At 41.8% G+C, this 19,532-nt stretch overlaps 1 protein-coding gene across 2 annotated transcripts in view; it reads right to left on the reverse strand.

Moving 5' to 3' along the window:
• RPTOR (regulatory associated protein of MTOR complex 1) overlaps nt 1-19,532 on the reverse strand; it is a 146,155-nt gene that overhangs the window by 64,256 nt on the left and 62,367 nt on the right. For both annotated transcript variants that reach the window (XM_013197940.3, XM_048050273.2), the window contains exons 8-11: nt 14,160-14,260; nt 13,456-13,600; nt 4,979-5,054; nt 1,188-1,289 (exon numbers count right to left, since the gene is read on the reverse strand). In XM_013197940.3, coding sequence (XP_013053394.2) covers nt 1,188-1,289; nt 4,979-5,054; nt 13,456-13,600; nt 14,160-14,260 — 424 coding nt within the window. The remainder of the gene's footprint in view (nt 1-1,187; nt 1,290-4,978; nt 5,055-13,455; nt 13,601-14,159; nt 14,261-19,532) is intronic.

A 19,532-nucleotide genomic window follows, 5' to 3' on the forward strand; every position in this document is an offset into this window, starting at 1 on the left:
AACAACTACGTATGCCTTAACTGTAAGAATAATTACCTTGTCCTAGCTCATTTTTGCTCCAGGAAGGAAGGCAGATTCCTTCGCCAGGTGACCTCTCAATTCCACTGCAAGGTTAAGCTACCTGCAGAGCCCTCTGGTGCCAAATAATTCTCTGGAAAGCAGCAAAGTTGGTGCTAGAGTAGAAGCCTGCCTTCTCCCATTGCAGTGACAGAGACAAACCTTACATTTATTTATCCAACTGATCTCTCGAGACTTGGGAGGCTTAGGGAAATTAAGATTTGGTCTCACAAAGATTGATGGTGCTGTCAGTCACAAAACAAGTTGGTAGCTAACAGAGGGAAGGTGAGTCTTCTCACATTTAGTGAAAGAAATCACACATCCTTGTAGAGATGACTGGAACCATGTACCTTTAAAAAGGAAGAATTTAAATTTTGCTGCCTGATAGAAAAGAGACCACAGCTACCTTAATGAGGGTTTATATTTCCGTCAATACAAACATCTGAGGAGGAGAGGGCAAGAGCAGACAAACAACTGTCATATTTTCCTTGCTATAAAACATGATTTGAAATGAGGTGTTATGTTTCTGCTAGATTTACTTCTTCTTTCTACAAATGAACTTTGTGTAGTCTGAGCAAATGTCTACCAGAACTCTACGTTCCTTCCAGGCACGGTCTTCAGAGACTTGTTTCTGTTCTTGCAGCAAAATTTCACCATCGCATTAAAGGGAACACTTACCAGGCTGTACCAGCAGCACAGAAAAAGAAGCCATTTCCAAACCATTTACACTGCAGCAATACCCACTTTGAGAAAACATACAGAAGATAAAGTCTCTGCATGACAGAGCTAGCGTACATGAGGAGAAACTACAGGAGAAAACATATGTGCTACTCTGTGAAAAAGTCTTGCTATTTCACAGCAAAATAGGAGGCAGCACAGCCTGACACTGCTGAAGCTGCAAATGGACGATACCAGGAAGTCATGCTCAACAGAGAGCGAAGGTACGGGGGAAGAAAAGCACTTTATCTTCATCCGCACAGGTCTAGCAAACACGCAATCAGCTCTAATTATTCCTGAAGAAGCCCACGTAATTTCTGTACCCAAACGCCATCTGGTTGGCAGCACAGCACTCAGCGGGCAGGGAGAGCCGCGCGCGCAGAGGGGACGGCGGCCGAGCTCCTGGCACTCACCTGCAGGACGATGGGGAGCTGCTCCGGAGGGTTGCGGTTCTCCACGCCCATCGTCAGCCACACCTGGAATGCCGTCAGCTGCTCCGCAAAGAAGGGACTGTGCTGTTGAAGCAAGAATATGGATGCAGGTTTGGCTTTAAAACAAGTGAAGCAGCTAGTTTTGGAACCTACCGACTCACACGGTTTATTGTCTCCAAAAACTATTCTGTTTAATTTTTGTTTCGTCTGTTTTTTAATGAAGAAATTTTCCAAGGGCTGATCAGATACAATTTCCCTTAAATATACTTGCATTTTCCAATATACGTGTTTGAAAAAGGAGAAGGAAAGACTAGAGAAACAGGAAAAGGTATCACAAAAGCTCTCGGGGAAATCTGGGTAACCCTTTCCACATGAGATGCAAACAGAGCAGTCAATTTATCAGCTCTGCAGAGGTACTTTCACTTCTTTAGCACACAGTGCTGCCTCTGCCCAGACCACAATGAATGCAGTCCAACAGCAATGAAAAATGAATCCATCCACATCTCACTCCTCCTTGGCTGCCATAAACCTGTCCTACAAACAGGTGGCCATTCAGATGTGCTGGTTTGGGTTGCAAGGTAGATGTCTCTCTATTTTTTTTTAATTCAAACCTTTTATTTAGCTATCCATCACTTCTGACCCCCGTAGCACATTAAAATTAATTTTTAAAGACAAACAAAAAACCTGTAAGTTTACTTACAATATTGAACCCACACGTTTACCTGGAGGTAACCCACTAACAGAGATATCCTGGGTAAATGAACAGAGAAGTAACCTGCAGAGAGCTGCAGTATTTAATACCTTTAGCAGGGCAGCAGAAAAACGTATCAGAAGTGGGATGAACTCCCAACATCAGCTAATACCTAGCAGCTGTGCTTTGGTGCTTAGACATAGTACGAAAGGTACTACGGAAAAAACCTAAAATATTTAGAATATCTGTAACCAAGTTTCCACGATCACTCAGAGCTTCGGACCCGTTAATCCGAACAAGACGATCACTGGCTGATGAAATAGGAAGTTTGCTTGGATCTGACATTCTGCAGCACGTTTTATTCAAGCCCCAGGAGGCTGCCCAGTTGCACAGAACACCTCTGTTCCCTGAACACCGGCGGTGAGTGGTCAATGACACAACACCCACTCCCAAAGCTCTGCTCCACGGCGCGCTCTCGTGTCTTTGGGCACGTCAGCCAGGCAGCATCCCCTTTCCTTTTGCCAAGTAGCTCGCACAGCCCATAGTACAAAATAGGTGTTAGAAGGTACTAACATCCAGTTAGAAATGCTGGGGAAAACAAAAATCGAGGGCAGGAAGAGACGGGAGGAGGGGGCCTACACCCACCCGAACCCACAAGAAGCCCACCACACCCCGCCATCGTTAGCCCCCAGGCTCTGCTCCCTCGGGTTATCGCATTGTCCAGGCCTGACTGGCAAAGAACACCTGGAGAATAAGCAGAAGCCGGGAGCACGTGGTTTATATTGTGCTGCTGAAGCAAAACAGCCCTAAAGAGATTACCAATTGCTTTATTTGGGGCCAGCCTGGACGCTCAGCCCGGAGAGGCCCGTGGGGCCAGAGAAGGGCCGCGGGTGATCTGTGACTCCCCGGGCATTTCGGGCCCAGACACGGCCGCTTCTGTCAGCCCGGGTAGGGAGCAGGCCGACCAACCTCAGGAACACAAAGCCCCTTCCCCTGCCTGGCATTAAACAACCATTCCTCGCCGCATTACTGCCGGCCGGCAGCAGCTAGCCTCCTCTGATATACACCACCTCCCGCTGGAATAAATCAAGAGGTTTGAGGGCGAAATTTTGATTAGAACACAAGGAATAGATCAGAGACGTGCGATGTCTGTCTGCCCCCACCATTTGTCACAGTACAGAGCTAAGCCCCTTCCACTCCCTCCCAACCTAACAGCCAAGTTTCGTGCTAGTTCGGTAGGTGTCTGAGAGAGAGACATTCAACAGGCTAATAACTGTTCTCTATAGAACCGGCACAGAGCTACACGGTATTAACCAGGCAGGATTTTAAATAGAAGTGTAAGGCCGAGCACAGATGAGGACTTGCTCCTGCCTTTACTTCTAGCGCCAGCTTGGGAACATGCAGCATCCAGCTCCTCCAGCTGTGACTGCAGACCGAGAGCCCCACGTACCTCAAGGTCTGGTCAAAATACATGAGAAATTACATTTTTCAGGACCAGAAACCTCTTCATAAACCATTACAACCCCATCTTGTGTCAGTTGCTAGTTGAGAATAACTATTTGCTGATCCCTCCTCTGTTCCCTACTACTCGCCTCCTCTCACCCCTGAAATACACATTTGCTGATTTCAACTCGCTTAACAGTCAGCGTCCAGATGATGTCCAAGACCAACAGAAAAGTACTCCCTGACACTGTCGGAGGCCTGAGATAAAAATCAACAGGCTAGGAGAGGAAAAGTTGTATTTACGTATACATTAAAATATAGCACATGCGGTGGGTGAAAAAAGGGGTGAGAATATTAAAGGGCATCTTTATCAACCCCCCACCACTGCAGAAGTTAACAGTTCTCCTCCTGTACTCCGGTCTTCAGAGACCACTGGCAATCACAGCCAGAAAATCTTCTAAAGTTTGGTAACAAATAAAATACAAGTGCTGGTTGTGAAGAAAGACACAAAGCAGACGTCTGGTTTTCTTTTTGGTGGTTGTTTCAATGGGAATAGTAATTCAATTTAAAAACACCTTTTTTAAAAATAAAATAAAAAAATAAAAATCCAGCTATGGCAGGTTTTTTTCAGTTCTGAACCAATTCGACCACAAAAGCATTCCAGAAAACTCCGAAACTTTGCTCCTGTTAACATGGAGATGGTCAGCCATTTACGGAATCTCTTTGGGTACACTTTCAGCAGCAAATCCAAACTGGAAGATAGGACGCTGGCTATAATTGGATATGAATATCCCATATCCGGATATGGATTTTTCTAAGTGACTTTAATGGAATTCACAACCTAGAATCTGTGAGAACGTCATGGTGGAATAGGCATCTGAGGTTCTACAGTAACTGTTATTTAAAGGTTTCCATCCATAAAATATCAAAGGAATATCAAGAAAAATCTATACTGACTAGAGGAACTTAAGCCAAATGCAATATTAAAAACTTTACCTTTCTGCTCTCTGCTACCAAATAAAATGGAAAAAAAAAATACAGTGACTCATATTAGTGGCACTATGAGTAAGAAAAGGCTTTAGACATATGCTCAATCTCCTCTATTTTATGTTTACTTGAAAATACCTTCACTAAGACCTAATTTTTGCATTGTGTGAAGCTGAAGTCTTTCATTACAAAAATCATGCTGGCATTTTGTGTGTGTGTGTGTGTAGCAATACTGTTAGTTGTGATTGAGTGCTCTGAAATTTTGAAAGTCAGGTCTCAAACACTATTTCTACTGGTAGGAATTTCTTCCTCACCAACTTTTAAAACCAGAAAACTATCATTTAGTAGATGTCTTTTTTATGGTATTTTACATCGAAAAGGCATCATGGCACACACAAACTATATATATTTCATACAAATGCACCAACAGAAACAGGTGCTTGAATTCAGCGTGGGTTAAGTCAGACATATACAACAGTGAAGAGTGTAAAGTTTAGTTTAAATCTATTCTTCTAAGTGAGGTGAATCTAGATCTACAGTTTTCCAAAAATATAAACCACTAAATTGCAACAATTCAAATTAAAAAAAGCAAAAGTGAAGTGCTGAACGGGTTATGCTGGGACACAACATTTCAATATATTATGTAACTTACCCTAAATGCAGTTCCTTCCTCTATAATTGTAGGTAATTGGGAAAGGCAAATATCAACCGCAAGGTCCCATGCTTGCCTAGACAAAACAGTGAAAGAGGAAAAAGTCATTACTAGTTATCCATAAGTAGTATCATACAAGAAAATGACAAAGCAATGCTGTCGTAGTGGCTTAGCAATGCTTAATATTCCCTTTCTAAAGGCAGTTATGATGCATGAAAACTATTCAGAGGCACTGAGGAGGTCTAGTGCAGCATCATGGCATGCTGCCCCACCAATGTGAGCAAGGTAACAATACCTCTAGCTGAAGTTCACAGAAACTGCTCCTCTCTGTAATGCACGGAGAAGCATGAGTGAATTAAGTGTTATTATATATCTGTTCTCATGCAAAAATTGATGACTTTTTTTAAATTAGAAAAATGATCTCAATCCTAGATTAGCTCCAAGCCATAATCCTTCAGCACACACCTCCCTGTATGTCCAAGGCCTAGCTTGCTCTGTATTCAAGGCACATCAGAACAGGTCGGGAAGATGTAGTCCTGCTGACAAGCCCTCCAACCCGTACCATGGGGATATACCTACACCGCTGCTCTAACTCTCCTTTTCAGCATCCTCGACGCAGGCACTGTCTTTGTACATATCACTGAGAAAAGGAACTCAGTCTCCAGCAATCTAACTCTGGGCTGGTTTTGCACGGCAACCTTCTTTACAAAAAGTTCCTCCATGTGACTCACCCTAAGGATGGAGGGATGTACACTAAGCCAGAAGAATAGGAAATGTTTGAACAGTTCTGGTTTTACACTTATCCGCAGTACTACATAATAGCTAAAGTATTGTGATCTATAATACTAACAGCACATAAACTACGTACAGTGGCCAGGGAAGCTGTTGTGGTAGACTGAGTGCAAATGCAACGTGGTACTGCTCTGCTTCAAAATGCTCACAGTCAAACTAAAAGAGGACCAAACTAAAATGAATGGATTTGGTCTCCAAAGTTCCTGAAACACCTCTAAAAATGTGAAATGGGTACTTTTTACCCAAGAAACCATTATCCCCACTCTAACCATAGATATCCCATGCTCTTTTCATTTTAACACATGAATTTATGCACTCTGAGAGGCTAGCAAGTTAAACCACCACCTCATGGGTTTCTTAAACAAAAGAAACTGATTTACTCTCCAGACACATTTGTTCTTTAATGACTTGTGGCCATCATGTGTTAACCTCAATAGGCTAAGCCGTTTTTCTTCTCCTAGGAACGCCTGCAGACATAAGGCCAGAGGTGATAATCAATACAGTGCATTTCAGTTACCTGCTCTAGTAAGTTCTTAAATCACCCTGTTGCAAGTCAAACAAATCCTCCCATCAGAATTACCGAGCGAAATCTATCCCATTAGCCTAACTGGCAGCTGTTCTCAGCTAAAAACAACCTCTCCAATTAGATAGAAAAATAAACTACAAGGCTCTTGCATTTTTCTATGGATTCAAGAGATGCAGCTCGTTTTAGCTGTCCCAGACCTTGTCCCTCTGCTTCACAGCGTTTGCCTTCCACTTGACAATATGCTGCCAATATAATTAAGAGGTAGTCAAGAGACAATCAAAGCGCAGGCAACAAATGCTTCCCACATGCTCAGTAAAGTCCCATACTGGAGACAAAATGCTTACACAGAACTGATGAGATATGTTTATTCCTCGTTGAGGAAGTCAATTAGTACAATTATAAAGATAATTTTGCTTCAAGCAAAGAATGGATATTCCTGACTTTCAGGTGCTTGGAGGAATGGGCAGTATCACCTGAAGAAATTCTCTCAGACTTTAGAATATGCCAATACACATCGCCTTTTGAGGCAAGTTTTACTAGGAGGGAGGAAAAGGGCTTAGAGATCAGAGACAACTGGTCTTACAGTGGCTGCCTATAAAAGGGTTCTGCGTGGGTCGTTACACTGCAGAGGCACGGAACTAAGATGCTGAGCTCCTCAAAGTCATTTTAGGTAAGAGGCACTAATACTGCTATAAAAATGTCTAAAGCAGCCCTGCAAGGTCAATTCTCAAAGGTTTTAAATGTTATCAGAAAGAACAAACCAAAATTTAAAAAGAGCTTTTAGCAGATTAAAACAAAATCTCTTTTTATGTTTCAAAAAACAGGCCATTAAAAATCAATGTGGCCACATAGCTAATGTTATTCAATCTTTTAAAAGAGTGTAACCACCGACATAAAACCTTAACGTTACTGCTCATCACAGTCTAGAGAGCTACTGATTAACATCAACTGCTTAAGAGACTCTGACCAATTCAACTGCTTAAAATGATTCTCCAGCCTTTCCAAAGTAGCCCAACATGCCATTTCTGCTTCCTCTCTGTAAGAAACAAGACAGAAAACCTGCCCACCCAACGAGACACATGAGTAAACAACAGTTTTGCCTGAAGTACACACCACGCTATTTCCGACTCCTAGAAGAACAGCTACACGTTGCTTGCTAGACTTTAGGCTGCATAATTCATGAATGAGTTGTCACTCAGCTAACTCACTGCATTGGCAGAATAAATGACTGCTTTTAAATGGGCATTACAGTAATTAAAAGATTCAAAACAAGCCACGAAAGAATGGTAGAGGACTGGTGCCACTGAGTATGTGGAGAAAAACAGAAGGGGAAAACTGCTTGATACAGTCACGGTGCAAATAATGCCTGCTGGCGATGGGTAGTAGGAGAAGTGATTGACTGTTTCAATATGCCAAAGGGAACTAGAAAGGTAGGCAATTTGTAGATATGCTCTCTGAACTAATACTACGCTTTAGCACACAAACAGGAGATAAATTAGGGAGCAGCAGGGGAACAAGGATGGGTGGCATCGTGTCCTAGAAGTGATTTATGAAAGCCAGCCCAAGAGATTGCTACCTCTCTTCCTTCTTTGTGGAGATTACTGTTTGCAAAGTGCTGTGGAAGATTTGTTTTCACTACATTAGCTCCAAGAGCTGGGTAATACCGCAGCGTTGTCCTTCCCTCCCTCGCTATTGCACTCGCCCAACAACCGCATGTCCCCATTGCAGAGCAATAGAGACAACAGCCTGTACAGAGCACAAGCCAGCGATGCCCGCACCGATCCGCACTGTTCAACAAGGTACTCAAAAGGCAAGGTGCCAGCTATCATCCTGGGAAAGGATACAGCATTTCTGAATACACGAAAAGGAAAAATGAAAAAACGTTACTCTTTCATAATTCCACAATAAAAATTAAACAGGGAGAGAGCTCTGAATCCAGTCATTAACTCTCTCCTTTCAAGATAGAAAAACATCTTTTTATTTCAGCGTCAGTATTTCTTAGCCCTTCAGCACAAAGTCCCCCTTCGCGTGCCCCCAGACTCCATCTCTCCCCCTTCCCCAATACCAACTTCATTACACTAGGACTGTTTAAACTTTTATTAACTTAACGCTAATTCATCCAGCTGCCTTCACTTTGTTTCCCCCAGGGTGCTGCAAAGTTTGGACTTGTACACAAGGAACAGAAGGCCGCGAACGCCAGCTTTGCTCAATGACCGTTTTATTGTGCAAATCCATGAAACATTCAGAAATGGGAGCCCACAGTAATACTTCAGCAACATAAATGAAACATGGTTAGAGATGTGCTTTAGTCTTTCTTCACCCACATGTGCTATATTAGCTGGCAGGGCATGAAGGCAGATTTTCTCACATTCAACTAAAATTTTCTGAGTCAGTGTCTAATCCTTTTAACGCCCATGTCACTTTTTTTTTTTTTTTTAATGAAGTATTATTGACATCTTCTGGCATTCTGTCTTTTTCTGGGAGTAGCTTGTATTATATTGCACTGCACATAGTATTAGTGAAAATGGTATTTCTTACTGCTAAGGAGCAGCTAAGGAGAAGCTGAAGCCATCTGTAGTCTAGGGGCTCAGGCATCAGGGTAACTGCTCACAGTTTGTATTTCTGGAACTGTTAAATATTTCACTCCGTATCAAATACGTCGGACAAGATTTTCTATGTTTTTTCTGCAAGTACAACTCAACAACATACCCTGTTTGATGGAATTTTCAGATTTCAGCCTAAATTCACCTGCTTCACAGTGACACTGTGAACTCCCTAAGCCTGCTTTAGGGGAAGACAGCTGGGAAGATGCTCAGACAGCTATTTTTGAAATACATATATATTTATTGCTATGAATATTTGGCACAACTACAAAATCCTTCTACCAGTGCATTCCCTCACTCTAGCTGCAACTTAAAGCACACGCTTTGCTATGTTTGTCCTACATTTCTCTCCATTGAGCTATCTGTAGTTTTTAACATTTCTAGGAACCACCAGTGGACTAACACAGACACACAAAATACCTGGTTAAATCAACAGTGTAATCTGAATTAATCTAATTATTCAAATGCTGAACAGCTCCAAATACCCTTTCAAACCATCACGTTATTCTTGCCGAGATGCTAAGACTTTTCTGTGCAGCCAAACCGAGGCTCATTTCTCTGCGAAATCAGCGAGCAGACCTGCATCTACTTGGCAACTCCCCCACAAAGACTCCAGTTCCTCTCTCACCTGTAATTGGGTTGCTGTATTATGACTTCCCTTTCAGCTAGAATTTCAAGTGTATTTTATTTGCAGTATATTATGACTTTCTTTCAACTGGAATTTCATGCTTGGTTTATATACTATTGCAATATTTCTATTATGGACAAATCATAGTTCTTCCACAGTGTAATTAAGGTACTTTGTTTTTAATATATGTCCTATGTTAGGACATATTTCTAAATACATTATTGGATCTATCCAAAGGCCATGAATATAACTTGCTGCCAACAGCAGTAATGTATAAACCATAATCCATCACAACAGAGACCAAGATGCTGACAGAGCATCAGGCCTCCTATTTGTACTGCACAACAGACAAAACAACTCTCGAAGTTGCATAGCTCAGCCAGTCAATCAATATATATTAATATTAATACCAGAACCTACAGTAGCAGGCACCATACAGATACAATCAGCCCATGCCTGGAAGGGTTTACACCTAAAGCAGGTAAAACAGAGCAAGCCAACCAAGGACAGCCACAGAGGAATGAAGCAGCACGTCAGGGCCTACCGAGCAGGACCAGGTCACAGAGATCAGCTCTCCTGATTCCTAAATGTGATGCCCTTCTTGGTGAAATATAAGGACAGATAATTTGTGGGTCAAATTTTCCCTCAAAAATTAAGCTTTCACTTTTCACCAGTTGTTTAAGTAAAAAGGACAATTAACAAAACAGGCAGCAGTGGTCTCCCAAAGCAATTGCATAGAATGATGATTTAATTGGTCACAATTTTAAAAATTTGTTTTCAAAAGGACTAAAAAGAGAGACACTATTACACCTGTGCAAGACTCTCAAGACATGTGACTTCGGCAAAATTATCAAACAAGCCCAAAGGTAAGCAAAAATAGAGCAAATGGTCCAGATTGAACTTCAGAAGAGGGGCAGGCATAATTATTCATAAGGCAAACTGATGCTTCAGTAAAGCAGAAAAAAACATTTCATAGCTCCTGCCAGTAACGGCGAGAACTGCAAGGCCGGTGCAGAGCACCACGAGGGCAAATTCACTGCTGCTCCTGAGGTAAGGAGGGAGATCAGGGCAGCATATGGGAAGTTCAGAAGAGACGGTGTGTTGCTGCTTCCAGTGCAACGCTGGCATTGACTTATGACTTTGCTGCAAAACACGGTGCAAAACAATATACTAACACAACGGTAGTTTGCTTCTCCAGTCAGCCTTCTGCTGGGACACAAATCGGGTCTACATGCAGATCCCATTTTTATTCTCAGGAGAGAAACTTGGCAATGCTCTGCGAACACTGCGAATGGAGCAGCAAAGTCCGGGAAGCCAGACTGGCACCCAGAGGATAACGGAAGAGCGGATATATGCAAATATGTGCTGGAGAAGCTACACTTCAAACCACCGTCTAAGCTGCAAGCAATAAAACAAAACCCGAGTCAGGAGCACGTACCCGGTGCGCACAGGATCAGGGTTACAAGGGAGCAGTGAAAGATAGGAGGCACTAACACAAACACCACGCAGAAAGCACAGAAGAGAGGAGGAACTCGATGAGGTGTGGGGAAGCCCCTTAAAGTCTGAAGTCAGGTCCTTGAGGAGCACTGCCTGGCACTCTGCAGAGACGGTATCTGCATTCATTATGCATCCGTAACGCCGAAGGAGAGAACCCTGGAGGCTCTTGTCTGCCTTTTGCAGATCAAACCTGCTGACAACACAGCAGCCAGGACTCACCTCACTCCCCAAAATATTCAGTCTGACACGGGGGGGGGGGTGAGATGGGACACGACAAAATCCCTGTGAGAAGGTCTCCATAAAACAACAACCTGCAGAAAGTTGCTGCATCATCCATGCAGTCTCCAGCACTTAACAAAGCAGCAACTTTCAAGGCGATCATCAAATCACTCCAAAGTTTCGGTTCTTGTCAACGCCCATCTGGCCAAGTCTCCCCTCCTCCCAGTCACATTATTTAGTTTATCTAAATAACGAAATGGGTTTGGAGGTTTCAGATCTGGAATCCGATAGAAAAGTACTGAATGAAAGGTGACAGGTAAAGTGCAGAGGATTATTTTTAGAAAGTATTTAACTGAGGCCTAAATTAGTTTCTAAATCTGTCTTCTCTGAACGTTCATAATAATGAACTGAGCCACCTCTGAAAAAGTGGAATTTTCTCCTTTCCTGGATTTGATTCAAATGGCACCTTTTTTTTAGGACACTGAAAAAAATGCATCAGGAGATTCTCTGCGCACTTGATTTTTCCTTTTCTAGTGTTTGGTATTCACAAGGAGGAAAGCCCTGTACATGGGACCTTTCCTGAGTAATTTCTTCTTCCCATAAATCCTAAAAAACAGCAACTATGCCATTATCCCGTGGTATGGTCTGAAGGGCTTTACAAAGGTATTTTCATCTCCATTTCTCACAAGGAGAACTACGAGACGAGAGAAGAATGCCTCTCTAGAATCCACCACGTTACCGCGCAGGTCCGTGAGAGACACAGAATGGGATCCAGGTCTTCTGAGCTCTATTCCTGTGTTTCAGCACCCAGACAGCAACACCAAGTCAAATACTCCATAGGAAACAAGAAATACAGGCTTTTAGTACACTGGCAATAAGCATGACTTATATGCTCATTAGGAACCAGAAACATAGGTTTTTAATATGCTGGCAATAAGCAAACTAAAAATAACTCAGGAAATTGACTGTATTCATTTCAAAATTTCAGCAAAAACATGTCTTGTTCTACTGCGACTGTGAATGCACGGTTCCATGGCTCAAGCTCTGCCCAGTAGAGCTGTAAGATTATCTGAAAGACACCACAGGAACTCTCAGGTTTTCTTCTACTCCTTTCACTCCCAAATCTCCCAGTGCCTCATGCTACGCAATGATAAAACAACTCCCCATATTTATAAGTGACTGAAATGATTTTCCTCAAAAGTTGGTGATTCAAAGCACTTAAGAACTTCGCCACGTACAAACACACAACACATTCAGCAAGGCTATCCAATTTGCAAAGAAATCCATCCAAAGTCTATCCTACCATCTCCACGTTTTTCAATTATTAAAACAACTTTGTATTACCAGCAAATGCCTCCTCGTTGATTGCTTGCACCTGCAGATGCTACTGGGGCTCTCTGTTACCTTGCCTACATTCCTTAGAGAAAACATTCAACATCATTTAAATTGGTGATGTTGCTATCAGTTTTGTATTGATCGTCATCACTCCATATCTCCTCTACATTTATTTTCTTCCACATTTTTATGGAGGAAACTTATCAAAAGGATTTTGAAACTACAGGCACATTAAGCCCACTCACCTATAGCTGTCATTTTATTAGCCTTTTAGCAAGTTACACAGCTATCATTTTCTCCTACAAGAACTACATTAGCTTGACTCTACCAGTTTGTAGCTAGCCAGATTTTGTACTCTTCTAGCATCAAAGTAAGCATTTAATTAATTTGTTTGATAGCCAAAACCACATTTAAGAGGTTTTCCATAACAGCACCACCTCCATTTATGTTAATCATCTTAAAAGCAACACTGACAGTAGATGAACTCTGCAGTAAAAAAAGATTCTTCTACAACAGAAGGTAAGAATGTTGCCCTTGGACCCCAGCTCTTCCCACTCTTTGCAATTACAGGTGACTGGCTTTGCTTTGTGAAAATAAAGGTAGCAGATACCCCACTTCCTTTCTGTTTGGAATAAAAGATTATATAGCTGAACTGAAGCTTCCGTATTACAGAATTACATTACAATTATGTATGCACAAAGACATACATTTGGAGGTGGGTATTAACACTGCCACATGCTCTTTCACTTCTGATCCAGTGACTTAATCAGTAAAGCACTGTGTAGATTTAAGTAGTAACAATCTTTCCTGAGTACAGCTCCTGAAATCTCCTTAAGGCATCGGCACTCAGCCTTTGTAGCAAGGCTGTGCGACTTACCACATCGCATGCATGTACGTTGGAGGTAGACGAGGGCTGCTGACCGGGGTACAGTTGTAAGATCTCATAATTCTTTCTGCCAAGAGAAAGTTACGAAATAAACTGGCCACAAGCAGGTCTTGCCGGAAGAGCTTCTGGAAAAGGTCTGTCAAGAGATTGCATGAGTTACTACATACACATCTGTTTAACTTGAGTGCTCTAGGTAATAAGTAAAAATCATTTCAATGATAAAAACATGTTAATATTTTATTCCAGTACAAATTCGGCCACTTGTGCTCCAGAAGAATGAATTCAGAGCAGAACAGGTGGAGAAAAACGGGATGAAGTTACTCATGCTAAAGACAGACTGTCTTACCAGCAAAGAGGGAAAAAACAACAATGTTATGCATGATACTAACAAAAGCTGGAATAAAATAGATTGCTCTTTCCAAATACAGTAAGAAAATTATTCAAGGTAAAGGAATCATGTTAGCACTGGAAAGTCTTTTCCTGTTTCTATTCATCATGTTACCAAAATTCTTCTGATAGAGAAGAATGAATACAAAGAATTTAACTAGCCTTAAGATCACATCTGATCTGCTCTTTCAATATCAGGCTTTAATTTTCTCCTTATTTCAGTGTCTCATTTATCTAATTCTTCATCCTACTTTGAATAAGTAACGATCACTGCTGAGGAAAACTTGATTCACCTGCCTGAGTCCTACCTCTAGGCAAGACGTTCCACGCAATGGTGTCTGTGATGGCTGTGAAGATCCAGTTCAGCTCTCCCAGGGGAGTTCTCCTGTCATTCAGTCTTCCAGGAATCCTACGGGGGAGGAGAGGAAGGGAGGGATAAGCAGGTTTCTTTTTTTTTTTTTTTTGTTTAAATATACATACCTTTTTTTTGTTTGTTTGTTTTAAATACACATACACACACACACACCTCTAAGCTTCAGTCAAGGCACGTGGAAGACCATATTCCAGAACTTTAATTCTCCTAGTGCCAAAAGGTTCCCCCCCCCAACCTTTTACCACTTAAGAGGTTTCCTGAAGCGAGATGCTGCAACAAATGAAATCTTTATCTACTTCTTTCGTAGAGCACCTATTTAATGTGATCAAGTAGGTAACAGCAGTATCGTAATCAAAATAGTTAAAGCAAGAATTAATATTGCTAGACAAACTGTCCTTTTTCAAAATATATTACGTACAAAGTGGCTTGTAAGATTAATTACTAGACCTGGGGGGCACGTTTGCTGTTTCCTACAAAGGCACAGAGTTTGCCACCCTGTACGCTCCTTGAAAACTTGACATTGCGAATTTAGCTAGGGATTCACTGCATGGCCATCAGTGCTGTACATAGATGCACACGTAGTATCTTGATTAAAGGGTTGTTAAGCATAAAGTTATTAAGCATAATCAGCGGCTTTTCAGTTCAAATGGGAGACATTATCTGCAGCTAAGACCTTTCTGATGAACGCCTTGGCATTCACAGAGATCAGTCAACTGAATGCCAGTTCCTTAACTGAATTTAAGGTTAACATACCGCTTCACAGAAAGGTGCCAGCAAAAGGCACGTTCTTTGTGAGCTCTGTAAACAGGCATCACTGAGCTGTGAGTGAAAAAGATGCCGTTGACAAGCACCTCCTAATGAAGAAAGCAAAATGCTGCTTGAATGCTGCATTCTGGAGCCCTCCCACAGCAAAGCCACAGCAGAAACCAAGGCAGCACATTTTACCCTCATGCTGGCTATGTGCAAGACTTGGTCCTTGTTTAGAGAAAACTATTTACTTAGCCCAGGTTTCAGTGTAGTGCTACTCTAAATGCTGTGCATAGTCACTATAATTTAATCACTTGTGTCATGGCAGTACCTGCATATCTAAAAAATATAAGAAAATAATGTTTCTTTCTACTGTGCTCTATTTTTCTTTTCCTCCTGAAGAGGATGAATTCCTTCTCCTAGAAGAGTCAGAGGACTGTTCGCGCAGCGTGCGAGGGAAGCAAGCAGCAGGCACTGTCAGCGCTGCCGCCAGCTGCTCCGTCACCACGGGACCGTGCGGCCTTCCTCCATCTGGTCAGCGTGCCTGTCGGCCCAGGCTGCAAATAGGGAGTGCAGTGTCAACGCTAAAAATACCAAATTCTTGTCAGCAGTACATATCTGGAGTCTATTTGTGGTGCAGTAAGGTACTAAAAATGCTGAGGAATCCAATGGCTAATTGTATTAAATATTTTTAAAGTAGAAAAAAGTGGCACTAATCAATACCCGGGATGGCAGCTTTCCAAACAGCGATCTACTCTTGTCCCTGCAAACACATAGGACATTCACTGAAAGTGAGCAAGGTGGGTTTTTTTTGTTCTTTCGTGTTTTTTTTTTTTTTTTTTAAGATTTTATGCAATAAAAAATAACTCAAATCCTGCGAAAAGCTGAAATATTCATACAGTTCTCAAAGCAAAAGCAGAGGACCAGCTACTGATTCCACAGGGATAAAAGAGCTGCATATTGCGTGAACATCTAATAAATAATTACTTTTAAGTACACTCCCTTAAAGCCAGAGGCTGATTATAATATACACAAGAAGTACTGGGCTGAGATAACATTTTGGTGTGTCACAGTGAAGACCTTTCCTGTGACTGTACTGGCTAACGGCCCTTCACTCTTCAGAAACGTACCAAAACAATTCCTTCAAGCACGTGGATTATATGTGAATATGTACGTACATATTTCGGCTATAAGATGACTTGCATTTAAAAGAAGATCCTAAGAAAACCTAGTTCAGCTGTTAACCTCTCTTCCAAATTCTCTGGCGTCAGTGCACGCCAAGCAGCATGTTGTGATGGACAAGACAGAGCAGCGGAGGAGAGCTGATTTTGCCTGGTATCGCTGAGACTGATACTAGAATGCTGTGCCCAGCAGTCATGTTTTGGCATTCATTTAAAATGGGACATACAAAATATATCAGGTGCAGGAAACGCTAAAAAAAAAACCCCACGACATTAAATTGATGTCACACTGAGAAATTTAAGGTCATTCCTACACCAAGGAACAACTTGAACACTGTGGATGAACACCCACAAGAGGGAAAAATCCTGCTGCTAACAAATACTTTACGCTAGCAGATGAAGAAAGAAGAGCGTTTAACTGGTAAAAGAAAGGGGAGCAACTGACCCTTTGTTTTTCAAAGGTTTAAGGTATACATAATTCAGAGGAGCATCAGCTATTTCGGCCCTGCTGAGGGGCAGCCAGGTAAATTCTGTAGCCTGAGACATGCAGAAGGGCAGAGCAGATAACGCGACCGTTCCCGCTGGGTTTAACATTTCTTACTCCGAGCGTCAATACACCGGAGACAGCAGCCTGACAGGAGCACGTTCAGTGCAGGCAGAGCAGCACGCCCCTCTTCTGCAGCATCCCGGCGACACACGACAGAAACTGAAGAGGTTTAGCCTGCGGTCCACGGAGAGACAGATTTTAATCTGAAAGCTTTTCGCAGTAGCCAAAATTAGCCGCTCACTTGTCAGTACGAACTGACGACACGGTACGGCACTGCCTAGGCATGCTTCACGTCCAAAGGAGAGAAAGACACCGGTCTGGTCTGGCACTTGTGAGGTCCTTGCTTTTGTAGACTGAAAAAAGTCACTCAAATTTATTTCATCCAGGCGCTGAACTCCCACTGTCTTTGCTCATCCATAACAACAGGCCCAAAGGAACTACAGGACCAACGCTCATTGTGTGATCTAAGAGACCAGACAAAAAAGTCCACCGTGACTCAAAATCAACACACGCACAAGGTTACTTAAAGGAAGAAAAGCGGCCGTGAACTTCAGCATCTCGCAGCTTCTGGCTCCATCCCGAGCAACTTTCTCAGGTGTGCTTTCTAATGCTTTTTTGCTTCTCACAAGAAGTTTTTATATATTAAAAATATCAAGACAATCTATATGAAGAGCAAGTGCTTTGTCTGTGGTAAATTGGTCTGATATGTATGGCGGCGTTATTTCCCATGCAGCACATTCCCTGGCATAAAGACAGTTTCTGAAACAGCTAGAAATTAACATATTATATAAAAAAAATCCTGTCTGTCCTGATATCAGAGGAAAAATACACATCTCTGAACCAGTGTTTGTTAACTGATTCCCCCAGAGCAAGCAGAGGGAACACAAGGCCACACAACTGCTCTTATGAGGTTTTCACACAAATATTTGCATTGCAGAACACCCTCTGCAGCAAAATAACAGCATTTCCTAAGTTGGAATTTTATTAACCACAAACCAAAGCACTCCTTGTTGAGACTTCCTAGCAAGCCAAATGCTGAGCTTAAACCTTTCGATGGCCACTTTCAAGCCAGTTTTCAGTGGAAATAGAAACTGCGTTTTCATGGTGGAGTTCAAATCTTTACACCAGATGGAGAGTTCTGCTTACAGTTCATAATAGATTATCTTTATTAAATGCAAATTGTGCATCGATACTTATCTTACTGATCATGCTAAGCAGAAATGACAGGCTGAGAGCCAAAGTTGCTTCTAGCAGCCCAGTCTTAGAAAGTCCTTGCGACTAGAATAATCTGCTTTCTTAGGGAACAAGGTATGCTTCTTATTTTTGCACTGAAAGGATTAAAATGACTACCTATTAGTATAGCATAGGTTTTATTTGGGATTTTAAAATGCATTTGGTATTTTTGCACTATGCAACTGTGCTTTCTAAGACTGGCTGCAAGATTTGTAGAAAATACAGCTAGCTACTAGGGACTGCAGTCAAGAAGTAGAAATTAACAGGATGTCATTTGCATATCTTATGTGGCATCAGGTGAGTTCATTTTCTCTCTGCTCTCATATATATTCAGGAAGATACTGATTTGGTACCTGGTTCCAGTAGTGTGAAGATAAATGCTGTTCAGTGCTTTAAAAACCTATGCATTAGGTGTTAATGGTGAGGGTAGAGAGAGTGAGGAATAACACACGAATGAAAGGCAATACATTTCAATAACTGCACAAAACCCTACCAGAGCTTTCAGATTTTGGACTGGAACTAGAAAGCAGCCATTAGAAGGAAATTGGCAGCACTGCTGTTCTCTGTGCTGCACACAGGAATCAATTAAAGTTGGAACAGTCAGCACTATAAATCGGCAGATGAAAATAAATACAATGTGTTTTCTGTTCCTAGACTGGACTACTCAAACTCTCACCCCAGAAACTAGAGGACAGCCTGTACTACTCAGATGAAAAATTGAATGATTGAAGGAGGGATTTTAACACAGTGCTATTCAATGACAGTAGATCTTGATCATCTTTGAGCATTACAAATTTAAACTTCCAAGGATCACGGAAGAATGATTCTTAACTCTCAGGCTGCAAATATACTCTAATGGTAGGACAATGAATCAGCTGACCATCGGTTGAACACATCAGATGAATTCTGTCTCCCTGCACTGAAGCTCTGAGGTTTCCCACGCGTTAGGAGAGCTCCAGCACAGCATATTAAAAAACCCCACCACATATACTAGAAGATCACAAGAGAGAAATACAGCAATCTATCTGTTTCTGTACCATAGTTATAAGGAATTATTTGAAATTATTATTATTATTATTTAATCATCAGCTATACTTCTCCTAAAGAGCAGAGGTCACTTTACTACGGTTGTTTTAAGTTCCACTATAAAGATGCCATTTTTCAGACGAATTATGTCTGGGGGACTAAGTATATATCCCTTGCACAATGAACTCTTTTGAACTTGTCCTATGATTCTAAACTAAAGCTTCTTTTAATTTCTATTTGGACATGCATCTACACAGCCAGAAAGTTGCAAAGGTCCACAAGTTGCAAAGGTCCACAAAGTATTTCCCCCTGTTATGTCTCGGTACCACTTCTCCTGGTGCCTTTCACATTACGGTTTGACAATCACCAGAGAGCCTTTGACAGTAAGGACAAAGCAGGCTTCATTTGTAAAATCTATTTTTGAGGGAGAGTAAGAAAAGGAAAAAAGGGCAGGCTGTCTGAGCTGCTGGCTTCAATTTAACATCTCTGGACTCTCAATTGCTTCTTCCATCAACTTCCTGACAGACGCCTTTACAAAGACCTAAATCACTGCAGTCTATTGTGAAAAGTGAAG

This window comes from Anser cygnoides, chromosome 19 (assembly GCF_040182565.1).
Source record: "Anser cygnoides isolate HZ-2024a breed goose chromosome 19, Taihu_goose_T2T_genome, whole genome shotgun sequence".
NCBI classification, from domain to species: domain Eukaryota; kingdom Metazoa; phylum Chordata; class Aves; order Anseriformes; family Anatidae; genus Anser; species Anser cygnoides.